Below are 22,935 nucleotides of genomic sequence, written 5' to 3' on the forward strand. Positions count from 1 at the left end.
CTGCCACTGGCCCAATTTATCAAGATCCCATTGCAATCCTAGATAACCTTCTTCACTGTCCACAATGCCACCAATCTTGGTGTCATCTGCAAACTTACTAACCATGCCTCCTAAATTCTCATCCAAATGTAGGTGTTCAGAGGGATTTGAGTGTCCTCGTACAAGAAACACAAAAGTTATCAAGCAGGTACAGCAAGGAATTAGGAAGGCAAATGGCATGTTGACCTTTATTGCAAGGGGGTTGGAGTACAAAAGTAAGGAAGTCTTACTACAATTGTACGGGGCTTTGGTGAGACCTCACCTGGAGTACTGTGTACAGTTTTGGTCTCCATATCTAAGGAAGGATATACTTGCCTTAGAGGCGATGCAACGAAGGTTCACTAGATTGATTCCTGGGATGAGAGGGTTGTCCTATGAGGAGAGGTTGAGTAGAATGGGCCTGTACTCTCTGGAGTTTAGAAGAATGAGAGGTGATCTCATTGAAACATATAAGATTCTGAGGGGGCTTGACAGGGTAGATGCTGAGAGGTTATTTCCCCTGACTGGAGAGTCTAGAACTAGGGGGCAAAGTCTCAGGATAAGGGGTCAGCCATTTAAGAGTGAGATGAGGAGGAATTTCTTCATTCAGAGGGTTGTAAATCTTTGGAATTCTCTACCCCAGAGGGCTGTGGATGCTCAGCAATTGAGTATATGCAAGGCTGAGATAGATAGATTTTTCGACTTTTTTTTTATTCATTCATGGGACGTGGGCGTTACTGCCAAGGCCAGCATTTATTGCCCATCCCTAATTGCCCTTGAGAAGGTGGTGGTGAGCTGCCTTCTTGAACCGCTGTAGTCCGTGTGGTGAAGATATTCCCACAGTGCTGTTAGGAAGGGAGTTCCAGGATTTTGACCCAGCGACAATGAAGGAATGACGATATGTTTCCAAGTCGGGATGGTGTGTGACTTGGAGGGAAATGTGCAGGTGGTGGTGTTCCCATGCACCTGCTGCCCTTGTCCTTCTAGGTGGTAGAGGTCGCGGATTTGGGAGATGCTGTCGAAGAATCCTTGGCGAGTTACTGCAGTGCATCTTGTAGATAGTACACACTGCAGTCGGTGGTGGAGGGAGTGAATGTTTAAGGTGGTGGATGGGGTGCCAAGCTCTAGGGGAATAAAGGGATATGGGCATCGGGATGGAAAGTGGAGTTGAGGTCAAAGATCAGCCATGATCTTATTGAATGATGGAGGAGGCTCGAGGGGCCGTATGGCATACTCCTGCTCCTATTTCTTATGTTCTTATAAGAGAATACCAATTTCAGGGAAGCAGTCAGGTTTTGAAGAAATGGACAGAGAGATGCAGGTCTTGACTTGAAACTCAGGTCTTCAATTAGAAGTTGTGTGGAGAGAATGGTATGCTTAAAAAAAAAAAAAGTAGGGCACGTGGTTTACAATTCTTTTCCCATTTGAGAAGTGAGATTGAGTTAAGTAAATGGAGTTTGTTTTGACTGTTCACTTGCTGTCTGCAATAAAGCAGCTTAACGATTCATACCTGGCCTCTTTCACGAAGTGTTTCTTGTCTGTTTCTTGTGTTTCAGTCTGCCTTCAAAAAGATTGCAGAAGTGCATGCGAGAACATGGGCCAAAAATGCACCTGTAGATTTTCAACTTGCCATCTGGGCGTAAAACTGGCGTTGTGGATCGGCTGTCCGTTATAGTAACCACCCGATTTTCATTGCCCAAATGGCAAATTGAAAATCTACCCCACAACATCCAGTTTAGATCATATGGGGATCATATTAATACACCCCGGGTTATGCTATGGTATAATTAAATATTGGGCAGCACAGGCACACTCCTGAACGTAAGGTACTTGGACTGCTCATGGGAGTCATCAATGCCACTGTACCCAAGAGAATTTCGAAGTCAGATCCAAAACTTTTAAGAATGGACCATATGAGATTTAGATTAAAAAGTAAAGCATTTTATTATTGTCCAGTAATCGGCCTGTGGACAAATTATATTTGATGGGGCAATAAGAAAACACACTGAAATGTATTCGGACATGGCTTCAAAACATCTTTTCCAAAGCTTAATAGTTGTATCCCTCCCTATTTTGATAAACAATAGCCCCAATTTTGGGCAGGTTTTTGGTGGTGAGTTAGTTGGAAACTCACTGCTGCTGCAGAAATCAGGCCCAGGCTATTTTAACTCCTGGGCCTCATCAACATGCCGCTGGTCCACTTCTCACCTGGAAAATTGAGCGGCCCACAGACGCCTGCCAGCACTCGGGTAAGGGACTTCTGGGAAGGTTTCCCAGGAGGGATGTGGAGGTGGAGGAGGAATCCGGGGCAGGGGAGGCTTAAACTTTCCTAGTGGGGCCTGGAGGGGCACTCCTGCTCCTCCAGGCACCACAAAGGAAAGTAAAATATCTACCTGTTTGGGCCTCTTCATCTTCCTGGCAAGTCCCGACTCTCTTCTGTCTAGCAGGAAAGCCACACTGCTTCAGTTAAAATTGCAGTGAGAGCCCAATGACATAATCGGACCCCGATCTGCATGTTTAACGAAGGACCCCGCTGGCATTTGGTGACAGTTTAGCTGCCCGTTCCATAGCCTGTTTAAAAATCTAGGTCAGTGGGATCTGGGCGACTTGGGGAGCAGGTAAGTAACCTGGTTGATTTTAACTGCTTGGTTTCCACCGGGTCGGTAGGGTTAAAATCATTAAGCCGCAGGAAGTCTACAATAAAGACATCACCATACTGGACCAAAGATTGCCCTCTTATTAACTCATAATATACAATAAAACAATTAGAAATCTATACAATAGCATCAAGTGATACAAAAGCTAGCCACATCAGGATCGCTAAGTTTACTTGGCAAAAATACACCCTGTACACTCATAAATGGCTTTACTGTACAGTCAGCATGCCCAAGACATTTACTGCCTCATAAATTCAGTACGTCCACACTCAGATAAACAGCTATATGGTAGAACCTTGTACAGTCCATTCTCAGTCAGAGGTTTATTCCACCATCCACTTTTCTTCAGCCACTATTTACAACTTTAATAGTAATAAATTAATGTTGTATTTATAGAGTCTTTCAAGTTGAAGGGGGTGAAATTCAACTTAACTGGATACGCAAAACAAATGGTTTCGCACCTGCTACCAGTTGTATGTCCCGCTCAATATTCAGTTCCACTAACTTCAATAGAACGGAATATAGGATGGCCTGTACAACGGGCGTGTGGGGTTCAAAACCACTTTAACAAAAGACATTTGAAGGAAAGGGTTAACTGTACCCCTTTTTAAGCAAAGACATTTGAAAACCTGCAAACACAGTAATGTGGTAAACTGTGTTCTCGCAAATCCTGTTTTTCCCTCACTGACGCTGATGGCGTTGGGGAAGTATGCGTTTTGGGATCGAAGACATTGTACTGGGGACAGATATCTAGATTATTAAATAAATAAGCTAGATGGGTAATACTGAGCTTAAAGCATTGTCAAGCTTTCAAAACACAGGTTTTTGGAAGCACAAGCTTTTCAACACAGCAGGGGGTAAAGTAAGAAAAGCCAACAAGGACATACATCAAAGGCTTTGCATTGGGAAAGCAATGATAGGTGTGAAAAAAAGCATGGGCCTCTCATTCTTATCTGGTAATCTGTTAAAAAGAACTGGGATTTGTAAAACTTCAAATAGTATTGCATCCAGCATATGGTCAAATGGTATAAGGAATGGATTTGAAGCCACTGAAGCAATCAAAATTGGAGATGTAAGCACCATTAAGAATGTCTGGGCTTAGAAATGTAAGGAGCTATCTCTACATGATAGACCATAAACAGAGACAAGAGTAAAGTGACCTTTTACAACCCATCGTTCCAGCACATGGATTTTTTTTACATGATGTGGAGATGCCGGTGATGGACTGGGGTGGACAAATGTAAGGAGTCTTACAACACCAGGTTATAGTCCAACAACTTTATTTGAAATCACAAGCTTTCGGAGGCTTCCTCCTTCGTCAGGTGAGTGTGGGATTCCATAAAGGTACAGAGACAGGTTCTATGATATGGGCCACTTCTCAGCAGAATTATTCTAAGTTAATTCATCTGTAAAATGCACAGACGTTTAATGTCGGGTCGCCTCCAATAAGATAAGTGATTTCAGTGGTGGCTGCTTCCCTGGGCCATTAATGTGTTAGTTTATTGAGCAGCTGCATCACATTGCCATGCTTACAGACATGCCTAAAATCCGGTTTACAGCACACATCTGTCCATAGTTTGGCACTAAATTACCGGTCTCATACAGAGAGTCTGCAAGCACGATTGGTCTATGAAATGGAAATGTCGGAGTGGAGGAGTAGGGTGTGCTCTGCTAAAACAAGAGTTAAAGCATATTGTTGGAGTAGAATTGAGTGAACTTTACTCTGCGTCTGGGCCATGCTATATCTGATCCAGGAATATTTAATGCTGATATACACCTCGTTTATATTGGAAATTTAATGCCAGACTGAAACCAATATCTGTGCAAACACTGTGCATTGAACAGATTAAATACTGTTACAGGCAAACCAAGTAAAAAGACACTCTGTCAGTGGAATGCTTGATTTTTTTTTTACTCGTTTATGGAATGTGGGCATTACTGGCAAGGCCAGCATTTATTGCCCATCCCTAATTGCCCTTGAGAAGGTGGTGGTGAGCCGCTGCAGTCTGTCCGTAGCAAGATTGTACAATTGAGTGGCTTGCTAGGCCATTTCAGAGGGCGATTTGCTGTGGGTCTGGAGTCACATATAGGGCAGACCGGGTAAGAACAGCAGGTTTCCTTCCCTAGAGGACATTAGTGAACCAGATGGGTTTTTATGATAATCTGGTAGTTTCATAACCACCATTTCTGATACTAGCTTTTTATTCCCGATTTAATTTAATTAATTGAATTTAAATTCCCCAGCTGCCATGGCAGGATTTGAACTTATGACTCCAGATTACTAGTCCAGTAATATAACCACTATGCCACCATACCCTACACTTGATGATAATATAAATTCAGAGCCAGTATGTTATTCCCAGCAGGCTTTAGATCCCCATGGCAACTGATCTGTTCAGATGCCACTTTGTTGTCATGTGAACAGAGAGTAGGTGAGCAAATTATGCTGTGCTTGCATTCATACCATCACAGAAACAAGCAATGAAAAACCCTGTGGGGAGTTTGCTGAGTCCACTCAATTCATAAAAACTGATGCCAAACTGTTAAATTGGTCTCAGTGCCACAGGATGTTAGTCACACCAGTGTCATACCAGCATGACTTGCATTTCACCTTTAAGAATATAGCAACTCAGTACAATTCAAGCCCAGACAGTGGTAATTCTTTCATCTGCAAACAAATCATGACTAACAGAGGCCCGACAGGCCCCTGCAGGAATTCACAGGGCTATAGCCAGGCAATGTACTCACTGAAAATCCAAGAGCAGCTGTGCCCCAGTTCCAGTGCCAGGTCTACATGGAAAAATTGTCTTTATATTCCACCAACTATCATATCTCTGCAATGTAAATGTTGATATCCATCTGTAAATGGAAAGTCTTTGTTGTTTTCAATCCATCTATAACTGCTTTAGAAAGGGCTTTCCAAAATTTCGAATGTTAAATGTTATTAAGGGATTTAACCCTTTGAGTTAGTTTTGGACCCATCTTCGCTATTTCTCGTGATTTCCAGAGCAGCAACATCACTTTGCCAGCTATATGCAAGTGGAACACTTCAGTCACTCGTTCTGCTGTCTGCAATATTTTTTGGTCACTTCTGCTTCTGACAGCAGGGGTTTATACTGATATCTGATGCAGCGCTGCCATTGGATGCAAGGTTGAAAACCGTTTACTTTGACGTACACCACCACCTATTTTTTTTTAACGCAGCGAGTTGTTATGATCTGGAATGCACTGCCAAAAAGGAATTGGATAAATACTGAAGGGAAAAAAAATTACAGGGCTATGGAGAAAGAGCAGGGGAGTGGGACTAATTGGATCGTTCTTTCAAAGAGCCAGCACAGGCATGATGGGCCGAATGGCCTCCTTCTGTGCTGTACCATACAATGATAATACCATGATTCTAAGGCAGCTGCACTGATACGTTATCAGTAATTTGCCCAAGGCAGCAGTGCTTCATGTACACATTTGCCAGTCAGGGGCCAACTAAAGATGAGAGTTAACAACTCATCAGCAAAGCTTGTAAAGATTAACATTTTAGTTGATGTTTATAAGGCTATATATGGAGAAATTCAACTTTTCTCAATGAGAGGTACTCAAGTTAGCACATTCTAGATCTTTAACTCCTTCATGTGTAAAGCCTTAATATTCCAATAGCTACAGAGATAGATTTCAGCTTTCCTGCCATAGCCATGAACTCAGACAGTAAATTCCAGGCATGGGAAATGAGTTAAAGCCATAGACCATTACCAATTCATATTTTCAATTTCAGGTATGTATACTAAAATAATGAAAAATTGTGACAGAATGTGATTTTATTCTTAAGATATAAAATATTTAAAGTAATAAAATGAAGCTTTTTTTAATGGGTTGACGAGTTGTTCTTGAAATAAATCTGATTTAATTTTGAAGGAATATATAATTTCAAAATAATGAAAGCCCAGGGTTTGTTTATGGGTTGCCTAACCTTGTCCTGGCTGAACGTAGGAAAGCTGAGTTTTACATTGGGTAATGAGGGTAGATGAGAAAGCTGAGAGCTTTGCTGCTGACTAACCACTGGATGAAGGATGCTAAGGAAACTTGATGTAATGCAGGCACAAAAAATGTGCTCCCACTCTCTCTCCGCATCTTCTGCCACCATTAAGGAATTAGCATTGTAGCACTTAGGAGGGATTGTGCAAATCGGGACAGTGTTGTGCTTTGAGTGCCTTCCTGTGCCATTTTCCTCACAACCTTTAACATTTGGGTGGCCCTTTTTTTTGCAGGGGCTTTAACATGTTGCACTGCAGAGAAGTTGTCCTCATACAGAGAGTCTCAAATCTCAGCTGGGCTGTCATGGAGAGGCTGTGAACATCCCCACCAGAGGGAGGGGAGATTCAAGCTCCACCTGTGCCGCTCCCAGCAGCTGGCTGAAGAGCACAATCGGCTGAGGTTGGGAATAGACTTTCTTCCTTTGCCAACTCTGGGGGAACTGAAAGAGGATGGAGGAGATGAGCAAATGTACAATCAGATACCAGAAAATATTTTCTAATCAATCCTTCAATATTTCACCAAATATGATCAATTTGGAAAACTGGACAGTTCCACCCATTGAAAGTGTTTTTTATTCCTGATCTTCTAAAGAAAAATGTATGAGTAATGCAGTAGCCCATTATGGAGTAGTGTGTGACAGGGTATTTGCAGCTTAAAAGTATCAAAATGCCACTGGCACTGCCTGGACACCACACAGAAGTGAATTCACGGCTGACACTTACCAGACAGTAAGTTGCTGATTTTAGCTGTGCTAAATAGAGGCTTCGATGCCACAGATCAGTAGTCTCACCCACAACACCACCTACTCCCCCAACATCACTTCATTAATACCTGTATTCAGGGCAAACATCAGCCTTTTCCTCTGGCCAGTTATTCTATCATCTCTGAGTGATGTACAAGTGGTACATTGCCAAAATTTACTCAAAGTTTAAACCAAAACTTGTCTGAAATTCACAAACTCAGGCTCCCCATGGCACCTTCCCACTGTAGCACAGCTAAGATCAACAACTTACCGTGCTCTCTCTTTTTGATTTCTCTGTAACCAGAAAGGAAGTGTCCCCTTGCACCTTTACTGTGCCATTCAAACTCCTCTTCAGCACAGTTGTAACTCCAAGAAGCCACGGTGACAGGGCCAAAAGCACATTTAAAATTCCAATTTATATAGGAATTTGGCTATGTGAGATGAGCTGTTGAATAAAGTACAGTTTTTACAAGCATGCTGGTGACATAGATATAAAATATGCATTTGGTGTAACAGGGTAATTGCTGTGATTTATAAAGATCTTGCCTTCCGATCTCTCTCAGGATGACATATATCTTACACTACATGATGTGACATTGGAAGAGGAATGTTTCCTCCATACATCATAAATTTTGCAATAGTCAATATGTTCTAGAAATCTTTTTACATAATCAAAAGATGAAAACAGATGTGGACCGCCATTACTCCAACTTACCTCATCCATCCAAAATGAAAAGGCTATAGTTTCCCCTCTCCATCCATCACCCCATTCAATAGGTTCTTGAATAACTTTAAGTTTTTTGCGTCCACTGCCCTTCCTGGAAGTCTATTCCAAGTGTCATGCCTTTTTATGTAAAGAAATTCTTCCTGACATCAGCCCGAAATCCACAGTGCCTTAACATGCTAAGTACCGAGTCTACTAACACCCCCAGATCTCGTTAAACCTCACTGTTCCTAGTTCTACACCATCTATAGAAAATGTCTGTTGCCTGTTTTTCTTCTGATATGTAGTATCTTACACTTAACTGTATTCATTTTCAGCTGACACTGTTCTACCCATTTACAGATTTTGTCTAACTCCTTTATAGCTCATTGCTTGTTTCATCCACGTTGACCATCCTGCCAGTCTCCCCTTAGTTTGTATCACCTACTAACTTGACCACTTTACAAGAGCTTCTGAGTCCAAGTCGTAGGTGCAAATTAGAAACAGTAATGTCCCAGAACCAAGTTCCTGAAGTACTCTATTTAGTACTTCTCCCCCCTCCTCACCCTTTCATTCTGACATCCCCCTACAAAAGTACCTATTGCTTCCTTTCTTTCAGCCAGCTTCTTAACCATTTTTACGTTTTACCTTGAATCTCTACTGCTTTGAGCAGTCTTCTGTGAGGAACTTTGTCAAAAACTTTCTGGAAGTCCAGAGACACCACTTCATAAGATGTTGTGCCTCAATTACTTTTCACACTGTGGCAGGATAATACCAGTGAATACTTATATGGTGTGACATGGTGAATTTGGTGATCCTGGTGTGGTGGCATCATGCACCATTTAAAGCCACTAATGTATGAAGCATTCAACTGTCAGGATTCTGAAGAAGACTCTCAATAATTCGAATGTTGGAGAAGTCATGCACCCCACTACTCTGACAGATCAGAAGGACTCTTAATACATAATGATGGAACTGAATGCTCACCCCATCATGATCACTTAGAATAATCTTGTTATATATTAGTTACTGTTTTTGCTGTTGGTTTCTCATCAGCATTCAAAGGGTTGATTGTCCTTTTGGGAATGGAAGGCTATGAGTCAACATAAGAGCGAGTTCCTTGATCGCCTCTTTTATGCAAAGCCGAATTCATGTAGTGTGAGTCCTCTGGTGCCAGAAACCACATGTGGGTTTTATTCAGGCTTACTTACTTGGATGTCTGAGAAATATTACAGTCCTGGTTCAAATTTACATCACATGCTTGACATGTTTCTTGACCTTTTTCCAATTGACCCAAATATTTCTAGCTTTGGTTAAAATAAAGAGAAAGATTTTTCAGTGCTTTCTTCTCTTCCTCACTCCCTTCAACTGTCATTTTCTCCAAACATTTTCTATATTATAAACATACTTGAATTATGCTCAGTTACTATGTGGAGAAATACTTGATTGTGAAACGTAAAAAGAAAACTGGATAGTTTGTTCAATCTGTCTTTGTAATATATCAATCAAGTGGGTGCAGTGGTTCAGTGCTTTGTCAATACAAGGAACTGGGTTTGTGCCTGCAGTTGGTCAAGGTGTATCCCTGATGTTGGAGGAGGAGGAAGATGCAGAGTGTTGATCAGGAACTTCCCCAGAGGGCGGAAGTGGGAAAGCTGAAGGGTCATCCCAATACACTCACTCTTCCATACGTGGTAAAGGTCTGCGAGTTGGTAATCTGCCTGCCCTCTCAACCTGGGAATGCACAGGGAGATCTAAATTAAGTTCTCCGTTAGACTTTCCTCTTGATTTATGAAAATGTCTTCAGTGCACATTTTTTTTTCCCATCTCGCCTAATCGATATTTTCCCGCCCTCATTAGGTTCCCTGTCAGACAAGAGCCTTGCTTCCGAGACCTTACTCTTGTGAAACCAGTCGCTAAGAAGTAGCCAAGAATTTCCACTCCTTTTCTCTTTTTCCTTTTTCTGCCTTCACCGCTTGCCTGATTACAAATGCTGACAGAAAAGGAGAACGAACTATGGAGAAAGGGCTTTCCCACCAATCATAGCACTAGTGAAAGCCCTGTATTAAAACTATTGGCACTATAGAAAATAAGAAATGTACTGGGAATTAGCAACATAATAAAAGTATGAGATTGCAATCTTGAGGTATGAGGTGGGTAAATCAAGGTCTTGCTCATGAGATTCTTGCCGAATACAGGATATCATCTAGAGGTAGTTTTCAATCCATAGTAATAATAGGCATGTAAGATTTTTTACTTTGAAATAAAATACATTAATGGATATTTTAAAGATTTTTAACCATTTTGAAAACTTCAATCAGGGATGACCGTTGAAAGTCAATTTATTCAGATTTCTACGTGAATATCAATTTAGTGTTGCTAAAAGCCAATTCATGTCACTGATTACAATAGATTCGTTTTTACACTGTGATACTGCAAACTCTACCTAATATTAATATTAATGTGCACTGCCTAGATAAAGACTCGTTCTATCTAAACTCAACACTCTATTTTGTTAACAGCCTCTTTTAATATTACATAGGAACATAGGAACAGGAGTAGGCCATTCAGCCCCTCGTGCCTGCTCTGCCATTTGATAAGATCATGGCTGATCTGTGATCTAACTCCATATACCTGCCTTTGGCCCATATCCCTTAATACCTTTGGTTGCCAAAAAGCTATCTATCTCAGATTTAAACTTAGCAATTGAGCTAGTATTAATTGCCGTTTGCGAAAGAGAGTTCCAAACTTCTACCACCCTTTGTGTGTAGAAATGTTTTCTAATCTCGCTCCTGAAAGGTCTGGCTCTAATTTTTAGACTGTGCCCCCTACTCCTAAAATCTCCAACCAGCGGAAATAGTTTCTCTCTATCCACCCTATCTGTTCCCTTAATATCTTATAAACTTCGATCAGATCACCCCTTAACCTTCTAAACTCTAGAGAATACAACCCCAATTTGTGTAATCTCTCCTCGTAACTTAACCCTTGAAGTTCGGGTATCATTCTAGTAAACTTACGCTGCACTCCCTCCAAGGCCAATATATCCTTCCGAAGGTGCGGTGCCCAGAACTGCGCTCAGTACTCCAGGTGCAGTCTAACCAGGGTTTTGTATAGCTGCAGCATAACTTCTGCCCCCTTGTACTCCAGTCCTCTAGATATAAAGGCCAGCATTCCATTTGCCTTATTGATTATTTTCTGCACCTGTTCATGACACTTCAATGATCTATGTACCTGAACCCCTAAGTCCCTTTGGACAGCCACTGTTTTTAACTTTTTACCATTTAGAAAGTACCCTGTTCTATCCTTTTTTGATCCAAAGTGGATGACCTCACATTTGTCTACATTGAATTCCATTTGCCACAGTTTTGCCCATTCACCTAATCTATCAATATCGCTTTGTAATTTTATGTTTTCATCTACACTGCTTACAATGCCACCAATCTTTGTGTCATCGGCAAACTTAGATATGAGACTTTCTATGCCTTCATCTAAGTCGTTAATAAATATTGTGAATAATTGAGGCCCCAAGACAGATCCCTGCGGGACTCCACTAGTCACATCCTGTCAATGTGAATACTTACCCATTATCCCTACTCTCTGTCGCCTTTCGCTCAGCCAACTTCCTAACCAAGTCTGTACTTTTCCCTCGATTCCATGGGCTTCTATCTTAGCTAACAGTCTCTTATGTGGGACCTTATCAAATGCCTTCTGGAAGTCCATATAAATAACATCCATTGACATTCCCCTGTCCACTACTTTAGTCACCTCTTCAAAAAATTCAATCAGGTTTGTCAGGCACGACCTACCTTTCACAAATCCATGCTGGCTCTCTCTGATTAACTGAAAATTCTCGAGGTGTTCAGTCACCCTATCCTTAATTATAGACTCCAGCATTTTCCCCACAACAGATGTTAGGCTAACTGGTCTATAATTCCCCGGTTTCCCTCTCTCTTCTTTCTTAAAAAGCGGAGTGATATGTGCAATTTATATTGATTCCCATGTAACAACTACAACTCTTGCAAAAGAAAATCTGTAAATATATATTAATTGCTAAATTTTGTATACTTTATCACTAAATTAAGTAACATAACTGAAATATAATAAACGGAAGAGCATTCCTTTGAATGGATTTTTTTTGTGAATGACCAACATGATTGTAATATTTTATATTTTGAGGTGTAACTGTGAGTCCTCGCACAATATTTTTTTTTCTGGCTCTTACCAATGATGTCTTCGTATGCATTCTCTTCTGCTAAAGTGCTTTTTGAACTGAATCTGCTGTGTACCTCCAGAGGAGAGGTGGATGTACCATTTTCAGTAGGAGAGGGGGGGTGAGACGACTGAAGACTGACAACATCTTCAAATTCAAAGGATTTTCTGGCAAAACACAGAGAAAGGAGTCAGTAGCTACTAGACTAGTAATTAGGTACCTTTTTTAAAATTGTGCAGCTCTTAGGAAATTGCTTTACCCAAACTAAATTGTGCTGAAGCTGTTATAACTGTTAATGATGTCAGGCTAATGGGTCTCTTTTATCATTTGCTTTGTAAATGAGTACCAGTTAGATTATTTGCAATGTAGTGTTCTCTCTCCAACAATCATCATTGCCACAAACATCAATCTGGGAAACTGACCAACAACGTCAAAAAATCTGACAACTCAAAAACAGCCTTGGATAAAGGCCTAAGATATATAAAGGATGGTTCCACAATGCTCAATCACAGTATGGTGCATGCTCGTTGGAAGTACAGGTTAGAGAATCATGGCTACAATGTTGTAGCCTAATCTCCAACCCACTGACTGAGTGTGAACTTGCTGAGAACATGGATCACAGAATCGACCCTGTAATTACACTGAAAGTTCAGCAGAGCAGGGTTTCTGCTAACTTAAGTTGTAGTTGTACCCAACGTCCCATCGTTTGTGTAGCAAAAGGTTGTGGCACAATTTAGGGAGTTGTCCTAATTTCTCACTGAGAGTGTGTGTGTGTGTGTGTGAAACAGAGACTTCACATATGACAAACCACATAATACCCCCTCTCTCCTCCCGCCAAACCTCAGCAGCCCCACCCTGCAGCTGCAAAGCTACAGGGCCCCCAAATCAGTGTTGCTAAATCCAGACCCTGTCCAATATTGCTGAACACCAGATACCTACCTTTAACCCGGGAAACCTTCCGTATCATCTTGCTGTATATCTTTTAACCTCAAAAACAGTAATGGATAAAAATTTAATACCCAGGTAAAGTAATATATTGGCCTCTAAATTCTAATAATAATCAAGGCCACCAATTTATACTTTTCATGAAAAATGAACAGTTGTGGAATTTAATCTGCATAATTCCAGTAAAAACCCTAGAATACCATATAATAAAAACAGAATTTGACTTATTCAGTCACTGTATATTCGTGCCCTTGACGACGCATTTTACATTGCATGACATAACACACCCATTGTCATAAAACAACTTATTTTCCGACTTACCACGAGCAGTTCCACCGAGCATCTGCATTAATGTATATTAAAAGTCTTGTGTATGGTGTACGCTACCTTTAAGCGCATCGCTTCCTATAGCAATTTCCTGTTACGGTATTTGTCAGTCATATCGAGGGTTGGCAACCCTTCCGCATTGTCTGGGAGTCTCCTGGAATTGAGGATTGATCTACTGGGCAATGCCGCGAGCAACCCCGTGGGAAAATGGGGAAGTAAAGGAAGTCCTCGTCAATGCTGATTCAGTACACGAGATGGCCTAGGTCTCCTATATCCCAGGATCCCACCCATGCTTCCAAACCTCAGTAATGCCCTATCTATAGGTCCCGCTCCCACCTCCAATGCTCACGGAAACCAAGACCTCCCCAATGCTTCCAAACTCCAGTACCCCAGTCCACAATGCTCCATGATATTGTAAGTTCCCACCCAGTTCTCTCATATCCCAGGACTCCCTCCAAAGCTTGCAGACTAAGGGATCCTACTTCAACAAAACCACATCAGCCCACCCAAACCCCAGGAATCTCCCCCTGACAGTGCTTCCAGACCACAAGGCATTCTGCACACTGCAGAAACCCCCAGTTCTCCAATTCCTAGGGCCAATTCCCAGTGCTTCCAAGCCCCAAAACCCACTATAGTCATAAACTCTATAATGCCCTAATTTTCAAAAATCTCAGCATCCCAATCAGTGCCAAGTTCCAAAAGAGTGCTTCCCAGTTGCAGCACTCCTCCTGCAATCTTACTAACACCAAGGCCATCTCCCAGTGCAATCTAAGTCCAGAACACCCTCACCTAGTCCCATATACTGCAATACCTGGTACATCTCCCATGAAATCATTCCCGTTTGGCCTTGGCTTTCAAAAATGTAAGAGGTAAAATTTAATGCATAACTAGCTGTTCTATTTTAAGTCTTTGTAAACCTTCTTACCCTAGGTTATTTTGGTTCTCATATCTTAAATCACTTTAGTGGGCCAATCCAAACTCCCAATTCCTTGGAGAGTGTTTATCTTTCCTTGAGATTCAATAATGTGGCAAGGATTACAAAATAGAAAACCCTGTCTGGTAATTACTACTAGCTGCTGGATTTATTTTTTGCCTCCACAAGGTCTCACTCCAGATTACAAAAGTGATATAGCATCACATTGGACCTCATTTTTAAGGTTAAAATATTAAAAACAAATTTATTTTACAAAAGATGCATAAGCACATAAATAATTTATAGTTCCATATTTACAGAGAATAATCTTCGACCTAACACTTCAAATGAACAAAATAATAAAAAGATCCCAACTCAAAGGCAAAGCTAACCTTTTGTAAATAACTTTTAAACAGTAGTGTTTCTTTTCCTTGAATTTCTTACCACTGTAGAATGCTAAATAATCTACACTCCTTCTTGAAGATTCAAATTGATTTTTCTTTTTTTCCGGAGTTTCAAACAGATTAATTCTTTTCAAATCAAATCCTCAAATCGACTCTTAAGGGGTAAATTTTGTTTTTATCGCCTGGGCAGTAATCTGAAGGAATGGATCACCCGCTGTTGTAGAACCTGTCTGATTTCACTCCATTGATTTTATTGAAGTGAAAATCGGGCGGGTTCATTAATGGGTGGGCGATCCGTTCTGTTAGATTAGCACCCAGGCATTGAAGACGAAAATTTACCCCGATGACTTCAGCTGGAAAATAGTAACCAGCACTTCCTAGATTTTCGAATATCCCATCACTCAGATTTACAAACAGGAATTGTCAGTCATCTACAAATGGAAGCAATCACATTGCTCTCTCCTACCTGTAAACAATAAAACGTACAATATTATATCTAAATAAGCTTGGTACAGATATCTGGACTGAAGTCATTTTTTTAAAAATAACTTATGTAGTGACTGGATTTAAAGGGACAGGCATTAACATAAAAAACTAGACAACAGTACCTCATTTTTGTCACAGTAACACTTTTTTATAGTAGTTATTAAGCTCCTTGAGTAGCAGAAAATAATAATTTGTGACTGCTGCACTAAACCATGATTTAGTCAATATTCTTAATGTAGTAGTTTCATTCTTTTTCTCACCATGTACAGGACCTATCCGGCCTGATTATCTCTATTTGAAGGCTTGAGACAGATTCTCTGACTTAAACTAGGCAGGTTGGTAAATGCTTTCAAAAAGTGACCAGGGCAGACCAGATTTTAATAACTGTTAATTATTTTTTGCTGTGAAAATAACGGCGAGTCTAACAGCGCTCACTGTTATTTATGTGCAAATCGTACAGCAATTTCCGACGCATAGTTAAATGCGGAAATCCAGAAGTTGCTGTACCAGATGCCCTGCTCCTCCTTAAGCTCTGCGAAGACGGCAGCTCGCCAGCTAGCTCCCAATTCAGATGAACAGAACAGAGTGAAGTTCCTGCACTGACGTCGTAGATGCGGACTAATCTCGCCAGAAAAAGTTAGGGCTTGTCCATTCTGATGTAAGTACCCTTTTCATGGCGTAGTAAGTCTTAATGACTGCCAAACAACCTCCCTGGCACTGAAAATTAACTTTAACAAACATGGAGTCTCATTCCTTCAGATTTTAATTGTTGTTGGACATTTAAAACATTTTTTTTAAATTTATTTTTTTATTTTTTTACTTTTGCACTCTGTCTCTTTTATCTCTTAATTCAATCTTTTTTACCCTCTCTTTATTTCTCTTTCTGTACCTGATTTGACATGGAATTCACTATTCTAACTTACACTTCCTGGTTCAGTCTCTGTGTGGCTTATCAACATGCTTCAATTTGATTGGTTATGGGGAGTTGTTTGCCCTGTTTAGGGCGTCGTTCTTTTTGGTTTTTAAAGGAAGTTGCAAAAGCTCATCGAAAGTCTATTGGCAAGCGCAAGTCTAGCCGGTCGTTCGCTGCTCACAACAAAATCCGGCTCGTTAGATTATTAAGCACAACAACTGCCAAAACCAAAGGACTGAATGGACTGGGATGACTCAGGAAGTGGATCTCCTTTTGCCTGTTTTCTGGAGACCAGCCAGCAGATTTTTTCCTTCTATTCCCAAATTTCTGTTGAGCAATTTTTATCTAATAAAAAGTATGCTGGAACCAGTTATTATGAGACAGTAAAAGGGAGTGTTCTGTTCTGTGAAGTGGGAATGGTAAAGATCATTGACTGAGATCAACAATGTATCGCTCTGTAAGGCTGCCTCAGATATATGTCTACGACAGAAATTACTAAGAATCGGACAAAGAAAAAATATACTGCATTGATCTCATTGTTAGAGACTTTAATTTACGATATACACTGTCACAGAACATGGTGAATGTTGAATCAGTTCAGACATTAAATAAAGAAATTAGACAGAAACAACAGGGTTTGTGATGTACATCTTGAACATGAAGCCCGTAATGGAGCCAACTAGATGGACTGGCTGTTCTTTCTTACTCCTACCTCCTCCTGGCTCATATCTTTATGACTGTTTGGAAGAGATTAAAAAGCACATCTGATTAAAAAGTTAAAATGAATTTGGCCTAATTTGAACCCTGTCGTGTCTTTTTGAGGTGATTGTTGTTTAGATGACTGGAAGGATGAATTGTTTTTGTGTGCATTTGATTAGTGCTTCTTCAAAGCTTCCCCACCAAGATATATCCAATATGTATGTCTGGGGACAGCAACAAAGTTAAATGGAGTTTTTGTTCTATTTGCAATAAAATAACTTCATTTAAGCAGCATCTGCTGCTTGTTGGTCTAGAAGACATCCAGGCCCTGAAAATAATCTCTGGTCATGGATACGTCTCCAGTGTAACAGCTGGGGGGCGACGGGGGGGGGGGGGGGTGCTGGAAAATGGGCTGTACCCCAGTTCTACGAGGATCACACCCTGTGGAAGGGTGCTGGTAAATTCTGGTGGGGAGCCATGGGCAGATCTTTCGACCTCTTTTTCTCTTTCTACCCCCCCACCCCCCCACATCAAGTGAGCAAATCTGAATGAGTGTCTGGGTTTTCCACGGGAATTCTTACCCAGTCTGCCACTCGATAGGCACAATGAAACCCACTTTTCTATAGGTTCCATTATGGGCCACCCAAAGACTCCAAAATGCCCCATCTTGGATGGGATCAATTATCTTGCAGAGACAGCTGAATAGCTGTTTTGCAAGTAGAAGACTTCTCCAGCTTTTTATTTGTTGGGCCCTTCCTAGACCGCCTCCTGCTGCCATTCTGGCATTCAGTGGCTCCATCAGGGTGGGTGTCACTGATGCACCCTTACAGGCATAGCCCACCCACCAAAACAAAGCTCATCCATTTTACTTTAATGCTGGGTGATCTAATGAGGGGCATCTATTTCTTGGTGGTCTGGCAGGAGGGATGTTCTGTAGATCTTGCTTGTCTATGCAGTCAAGGTTGATAGATGCATTTCTGATTCCTACAGGGCAGGGATGCACTATGTTTGCTGCCTGTCCGTTGGGAGCATGTGCCTATGTTCCAAGGCTAGTTAAATTGGCCCGCACACTGGCCTGATTCACCGGAATGATACAAATGTGCATCCCTATTACTTAGCTCCACAGAGATAGAAATAAATTTGCTGCCTTTAGCCAGTTTGGTGTTGTAGACGATACAAATAAAACTATGATAAAAGATGACAAAGCTTCAAAGAGGAAAACCTCCAGAAACTGCATCAGCTAAAGTCTCATCTGCTCTCAGTTGAACTCTTCAGGAGAAGGTTTCCATTGATCACTATTTTTAGCAAATTCATAAATGTGTTTTTTATACATATGTTTAGAATTTAGCTATAAATAATGAACAGCAGAAATGTTCCTCTTAATGCTTTTGACAGGAGCCAAGAATCTGATGAAGGAAATTACAAATTTAGTGAAAGTCCAATAAAACATTTTTGTTACTAAGCTGACAAATAACTCCATGAAGATGGATTGACCCTCAATTTCCTTGAGAGCTCTGCAGATTCCTGCCATAACTCCGACTTCGGGGGTTCCTGGTCAGCCTTCTAAAGGACAGATCCTCCACCCACTCTTGCAAGGCCAACTATGCAAAGGGGGTGGAGCCAAGAGGGAGTACTCTCTACGCTGGAAAATCGCCGTTCTCTGGCTCAGATGGGTCTAAGCTAGAAGCCGAAGGTCCTTATAACTTGAGAGATGAGGCATGCCGGCCTCCAGAAGGGCATGAGTGGTCTCCACTGAGGTGGGTCCAAGGAAGCAGCTCCACCACCCAAAGATAAGGAAATAATTTTTCTTTTTTTAAAAAAAAATTCTGAATCAGCCTCCTTACATTGGGGTCCAAGGGGAGAATTCCATGGGGTTTCCTGGGGAAGAGGGTATGAGCCTGGACACCTCAAATGTCCCCTGATAGTGCTCAGATGTAGAATTTTCTGGCAATATGGGGCAGGCAGGCATCGGAAATGCACCTGTAGTAACACGGGAACCCTCCGGCCTCATGCAAACTAGGTTCCCTTCCATTTACCCCTCAAACTCTGGCAGTGTCCGCGCTGGAGAGCACTAGTGGGTGAAATCCTATCGTAATTGCCGCAATCGTGGCCAGCCGATTTTGGGGCCATTGTATTTAGACATGGGGTTAGCCACAGGGCCAGCTTCCAACAAGATTGTTTTCAAAAAGAATCAGAGTGCCGAGAAAATATGAAGTGCGGCAAAAATCCAATGACGGGCCTCAGACTTACTGGAGTGACAAGGAATTGTACCTGTCTGATTGGGACATATGAATGGTGGACAGTGGCCATGTTTTCAAAACGAACTCTGTCCTATGTTTAGAGGTGGAAGAAGAACAGCAATTTAGAAACAACAGCTTGCATTTATATAGCGCCTTTAATGTAGAAACACGTCCCAAGGTCCTTCATGCAAGCATGATCAGACAAAAATGGACACCAAGCCAAAGAAGAAGATATTAGGAAAGGTGGCCAAAAGCTGGGTAAAAGAGGTGGGTTTCAAGGAGCATCTTAGAGGAGGAAATGGAGGTGGAGAGGCAAAACATTAACTTAGGTAGAAAGTTATGGGTCATATTTTGTGAGTTTTCACTGTTGGTATAGAGTCTTGTCTGCCAGCCGTATATACTGGCAATTAGATGGAAAATCATGTGTGCCAGTTATTTCCAGATACACGCGGCTGGTGGGTGAAGCTCCCTGCTGGCAATCCAAACTTGAATAATCGGCTTTTATGTTTTCAAAAAAATAGCCTGGTCAAACACAATAACACAGATTGATCTGCCCAAGAGCTGGTCATGCACACAAAACCATGCTAGAAGCTAGAAGATTTGTATGGGGAGACTTTCTGTAATTGATGTCACCTGAACAGCCTAGCAGTGAAGGAGAGAGATTCTGCTCGAGGGGCTCCATGTCAACGATAAAACTGATGATTTTAAAAAAGCCTCAAAGAAATTTAGGGTGAGACTAACATTTTCTTCTATAGAAAGGTAGAGTACAAAAAGTGCTTTCCATCCCCTTTAAGACAACTAAACTGTATCTTGGACATTTCTTGGAAGTACAGGTATATAGCAGAAGCTTAATGTATAATTTGTCGAGGGAGGGGAAATAGTACAAACCTGAGCCAAATTCTGAATGACAACCTAGGACCTGTGCTTCTTACGAAGTTGGGGTGGTTACAAATGTCGAATGAAAGAAACTCAGCAGGGAAATTCTAGTGCTAAGCTTCAGTTCAGCAGCCAAAGCTACACCATTAAAATGAAATAAAACCACTTCAGCTGCTCTAAGTCACAGCAGGCAGAAAGCAAACTTGTGTTAACAGTAAAGGTAACTAAAACCCTGAGGCACAGTCTCAATGCTTTTGCATATCTCAGCAGTTCTTTTAGTACCTGTCATTCTAAGAAGGCTGTAGGAGTGAGTGCAATAACAGTTTCATTGTATTGGGTTGAAACTGTTCCAAAGGGTGCTGAGAACTGTATCATCATCTTCACTGAGGAGGAAATATCCTCACAGGCCAAATAATACTCAACACTTCCCTTAATTGGCACTAGCCAAGTGTGGTCTTAAGGGCTTGTGAAATTGAGTCTGATAGAGGTTTCAACATTTTAGTGATCTTAAAGGGTCTTAAATCAAAGACCAAAAAAATTATAATTTGAACAGAAGTGCACATTCACATAGGAGTATCATGGGTTGTGGTGCAAGGATGTAGGGAAAGGGCCTATATGCATCTCACAGGGGTATTTAATAATCCTAATACCAGCAATGTCAATGGCATTCAATATTTCCTTGTGGCATCTGATACTGTCTGCACAACTAACCTGTGAGGGACACTGATCCCAAAACTCTGCAATGTTCTGACTAGTGAGTTCAGTGATTGCCAGGGTAAAAGACTTGGATTCTCTTTCAAAGGATTTGAGTTAAATTCCTGACGACTGACATTTGAACTCGGAAGTCATGAGAAGAGCTCCATGTTAGGATTAAGTGAGGTGAAAACATGGCCAAGAACCAATATGCAGCATCACAGAGTAGTCGGGTGTGAGTTTGACTCCATGCTGCTGAGTTGCCATTCTCAGCTGTGGGAAATAGCCAGCATAGGCTAGACATTGGCCATCGTTGAAACAAGATCAGAGTGAGAGCTGAGCCTGGCTCCTCTTGCACACCACACAGCAGCCCAGTCACAGCAGCAATGGCCACAGTCAGGGATCCTTCTCTCTCAAAGTTCATGCATGCCTTGGGAAAATCATGGAAGGGGAGAAAATACTTGGCAAAGAGAGTTGTACCCTCACAAAATGAAATAAAAATTGACTTCTTAATTACTAAGAATTACGGCTGAGTGATGTAATCAAGGGGAGAAAACAGTTAAAACAACTGACGCTCTAAAATTATTGTCTTCACTAATTTTAGTGCTGCTTTGAGATACCCCATCAAAATTAGAGTAAAATGGCTAGAGAAAAGCATGGAAAAAGTTAATTTTCTTCTTCTTATGGCATTGTTAAAGATCATTAATGATGTAGACATGCTGCATTCCACAGCTGCAGAGGCAAATCAAAAACTACATCAGACCTGGAGTTTTTGAGGGTAATTTTGACTTGATGGCGAATCAACAGTCCGTTTTACACCTCTTTCAATTTATATTTGCATTGCAGTCACTTGCTTAGAAGCTGCCGCCATCAACTTACAAATTTTAAGGGCGCAGCACATTTGGCTCCCTTTATAAGAGGGTGCGAAGTAACAAATGGAGCTGGCATTTTTGATGGAGGTCCAATCCAGAACTCGGGTGTGGACCCCAGTTGGGCTCAACATCCACTGCTCAGAGTACTGGTACACCAGGTTCTCCCAGCATACGGGGTGTCCAGCAGCAAGCAGGCAGGGGCCAAGGAAATTCCCTCTCCTAGCTCTTCCCTTTTCAATATCGTGACCCATGTTTGGGGCAGATGGAGAGTCTGCCCTAAAGATACTGCAATAATAACTGGTAGAGTAGATGTGACCAGGCATATCCTGCCCGATTTTCTGCACACTATGCTGCTCTCTTGGCACCTGATTTACACTAATGGTGTGTCACCGGGCCATGCAAGAATTCAGGGCTATGAACTCTTGTGCCAACAGCCTTAGTGCTCCTTTTCACCTCATAAATTTTTCCTAGTTTTGCAACAATAGAATCACAGAATCATAGAATGGTTACAGTAGAGAAGGAGGCCATTCGGCCCACTGAGCCCATGCTGGCTCTTTGTAAGAGCAATCCAGTTAGTTCCATTCCCCTGTTCTTTCCCCGTTGCCCTGCAATTTTTTCCCTTCAAGTATTTATCCAATTCCTTGTTGAAAGCCATGATTGAATCAGCTTCCACCACTCTTACAGGCAGTGCAATCCAGATCATAATTACTCACTGCCTTAAAAAAGTGTTTCCTCATGTCGCCTTTGGTTCTTTTGCCAATTACCTTAAATCTACGTCCTCTGGTTCTCAACCCTTCCGCCAATGGGAACAGTGTCTCTTTATTTACTTTATCTAAACCCTTCATGATTTTGAACACTTCCATCAAATCTTCTCCAAACCTTCTCTGCTCTAAGGAAAACAACCCCAGCTTCTCCAGTCTATCCACGTAACTGAAGTCCCTCATTCCTGGAACCATCCTAGTAAATCTTTTGTGCACCCTCTCTAAGGCCTTCACATCCTTTCTAAAGTGCAGTGCCCAGAATTGAACACAATTCTCCAGTTGTGGTCGAACTAGTTTATAAAGGTTCATCATAACTTCCTTGCTTTTGTACTCTCTGCCTCTATTTATAAAGCCCAGGATCACATATGCTTTTTTAACTGCTTTCTCAACCAGTCCTGCCACCTTCAAAAATTTGTGCACATATACCTCCAGGTCTCTCTGTTCCTGCACCCC

At 41.5% G+C, this 22,935-nt stretch overlaps 1 protein-coding gene across 3 annotated transcripts in view; it reads right to left on the reverse strand.

The window, feature by feature from the left end:
- The window catches only part of dennd2b (DENN domain containing 2B), a 378,850-nt gene that overhangs the window by 117,999 nt on the left and 237,916 nt on the right, over nucleotides 1–22,935 (reverse strand). For all 3 annotated transcript variants that reach the window (XM_067993945.1, XM_067993943.1, XM_067993944.1), the window contains exon 4: nucleotides 12,366–12,520. In XM_067993945.1, the coding sequence (XP_067850046.1) occupies nucleotides 12,366–12,520 (155 nt within the window). The remainder of the gene's footprint in view (nucleotides 1–12,365; nucleotides 12,521–22,935) is intronic.

Source organism: Heptranchias perlo, chromosome 12 (assembly GCF_035084215.1).
Source record: "Heptranchias perlo isolate sHepPer1 chromosome 12, sHepPer1.hap1, whole genome shotgun sequence".
NCBI classification, from domain to species: domain Eukaryota; kingdom Metazoa; phylum Chordata; class Chondrichthyes; order Hexanchiformes; family Hexanchidae; genus Heptranchias; species Heptranchias perlo.